Genomic DNA, 2,581 nt, shown 5'->3' with positions numbered 1-2,581 from the left:
AAAGGTGTTCTCTGCAAAAGGTGTTCAGCTCATTTTCTTCGCAAAACAGAAAGGAGAATTCTTCTGCCTGTTCTCTGAAAAAGGCGTTCAGCTCCTTTTCTTCGCAAAACATAAAGGATAAGGCCGAAGGCCGCCTACGCTGAAAGGTGTTCTCTGCAAACGGTGTTCAGCTCCTTTTCTTCGCAAAACAGAAAGGAGAATTCTACTGCCTGAGGGTTATAATCCCTAAGTGCGGCCGAAGGCCGCCTACGTAGAAAGGTGTTCTCTGCAAAAGGTGTTCAGCTCCTTTTCTTCGCAAAACAGAAAGGAGAATTCTACTGCCTGAGGGTTATAATCCCTAAGTGCGGCCGAAGGCCGCCTACGTAGAAAGGTGTTCTCTGCAAAAGGTGTTCAGCTCCTTTTCTTCGCAAAACAGAAATGAGAATTCTACTAAGTGAAAATTCCGAATTAAAAAATTCGCTTTTATTATTCAAAATTCCAGTCTGGTAGCACCAAGTTGAATGTTATTTTGCTATCTTATTCATCGTTTATATGAAAACTTTAACAATAAATTATATTAGAACTATAGGGTTGCTAGAAAAAGGGGGGATATTTTTGAAATCAGTAGGTCCTATTCTACCCCCCTCACCCCAATTTTTCTAGAACTTGCCGTCCGTCTACTAAAATTTTCCCTTTTTTATGTTTTTTGTTGTAGAATGAACTATATTTTTTTTACGAAATTAGCGGAAAAATAGAATGAAAATTTTTGCTTATATTGTGAAAAATTTGCTGTGCCAATACTTTGTTCCGGCAGTGTATGTATATGGTTTTTGGATCAGTTCTTGTAAGTTGTGTAGATGACTTCTGTGTTATTAGGAAAACGATTGAAAACAATATGTTTTCGTATTCCAATGAATTTGCACTTATTTACCGACGTAAACCCGATAAATATGGCTTATACGCTCTACGGTAAAAATAATTCGAAAGTTTCGCCGCTGATAATAATGCATGGCCTTTTCGGTTCACAGAAAAATTGGAAATCTGTAGCAAGGGCTTTAGAAAGCAATGTCGATAAGATGGTAAGAATAATTCGTTTAGTCTCTTCCGATTGCAGGTCAAGTTACTCAATCTCCGTTCTTATTTAACCTAATATGAATTACATAAAAAAGTTTTGAATATATGTATCTACACTGTGGCTTAGGGAACGGCATGGGCATTGTGAAATAATAAGCCAGTTCCAGGTACTTAAGGATTTGCAGGTTTTACAGGATTTACCTGAAAAGCTGTTTTCGCCTTAAATAAACTTTATGAAAGATCGCGTGCGGGAATAGCTTCCTGTAAAAAATTGGGTAATTGTGCAGTTCATGGGTCCCACCGTAAAATGATGCAAAATAATCGATAGGAGTATCAAAAGACGCGTACCCCTGCCAGTATAAAAGCTGAAGCTCCATAGCAGGTTTTTCAGGTTGCGGCTTGAGGCGCTCAAGCCTGAAAGATGATTTAGTGCAAGGTAAAAGTGCACTTCGGCGGAACCAGGCCAAATGCAATTATATAGAAGCTGCTCCACAACCGAGGTCTGAAACGCCTGAAAGATGCCAACTTTCGAACTTGTGTCAGGCTTTTTAGGCGGGTCTGACAGTTGTGTTCGAACATTAGCACCCCTGCAAAAAATTCGACTAATGCGGGATGATTCCGGGAACAATCGCAAAGGAACATGCGACTTGATCTTTTTATATGGAATGAACTGTTCGCTTTTGTTCGAGCATGTCCTATGAAGAGACTAATTGTTCCCCTTTATACCCGAACGGGTATAAAAGGCGTCTAGTCAATTTTAAAAAATAAAAATTTGCGCCAGCTGCGATTCGAAACGGGGTTCAGAGCATGATCCGAACCGTTTTTGCACTTTTGGATTGGTTCGTCAAAGCGGTTTTTTTTGGTCTTTGAACCGGGGTTTCGGTTCGGTTCAACGGTTCGAAAAACAAAAAAAAACACGCAAGTTTATAAGTGTCAAGTGTCAAGTGCAAGAACGCGCAAGGTTAATGCAGCGTTTTTCCTGCATTTAAAATGCAACATTTAGCACTTTCGAACATATGTTTTCGAAGAGCGTTCATGCTATCGCATTTAGCAAATGTACATTTACGCGAGTTCGAAATCGTATGCTTTTGACAAACAGCCGTGTTCCAGTCGCTTATTCAGATCCGTATCCATTACGATAAATTCTCACGGAAAAGATAATGTGCAAAAACCCCTACTGAAAAGGAAAAATAAATTCTAAACCGAAAATTCAATACAAAAACCTGAATTGTTTTAACCATAACCGAACATTTGTTTGTGTATATATTCATTTGTCGGTGCTGCCAATTATATTTTCCACACCTAATTAGGAAACAAAACAAACAGAGTTGATCACAAATTAATCCAGATTTCTATCAGCATCATATCGATGTTGAATTTGCGTAACTTTTCTTTATCCAAATAATGTAAAATAATAAATGAAATCTCGATCGGCGATCACTGAAACGCAGCTAGCGGTTGTATACTCGAAAAAGCAATGTTGCCACTTTTTCTGATTAAACCATGTTCGAATCGTGGAAATTTTGGA

General features: G+C 38.6%; 1 protein-coding gene across 1 annotated transcript in view; it reads left to right on the top strand.

The window, feature by feature from the left end:
- Window positions 1–760: 760 nt before the first annotated feature.
- The window catches only part of LOC108362593 (protein ABHD11-like), a 44,993-nt gene continuing 43,172 nt past the window's right edge, over window positions 761–2,581 (top strand). Inside the window, exon 1 of the mRNA XM_017615634.1 lies at window positions 761–1,058. Within this exon, the coding sequence (XP_017471123.1) occupies window positions 837–1,058 (222 nt within the window). The 5' untranslated portion in view covers window positions 761–836. The remainder of the gene's footprint in view (window positions 1,059–2,581) is intronic.

This window comes from Rhagoletis zephyria, unplaced genomic scaffold (assembly GCF_001687245.7).
Source record: "Rhagoletis zephyria isolate East Lansing unplaced genomic scaffold, Rhagoletis_zephyria_1.1 Rzeph_scaffold_01046, whole genome shotgun sequence".
In the NCBI taxonomy this organism is placed as follows: domain Eukaryota; kingdom Metazoa; phylum Arthropoda; class Insecta; order Diptera; family Tephritidae; genus Rhagoletis; species Rhagoletis zephyria.
The sequence above is the reverse complement of the archived record's forward strand: the minus strand, read 5'-3'. Positions and strand labels throughout refer to the sequence as shown.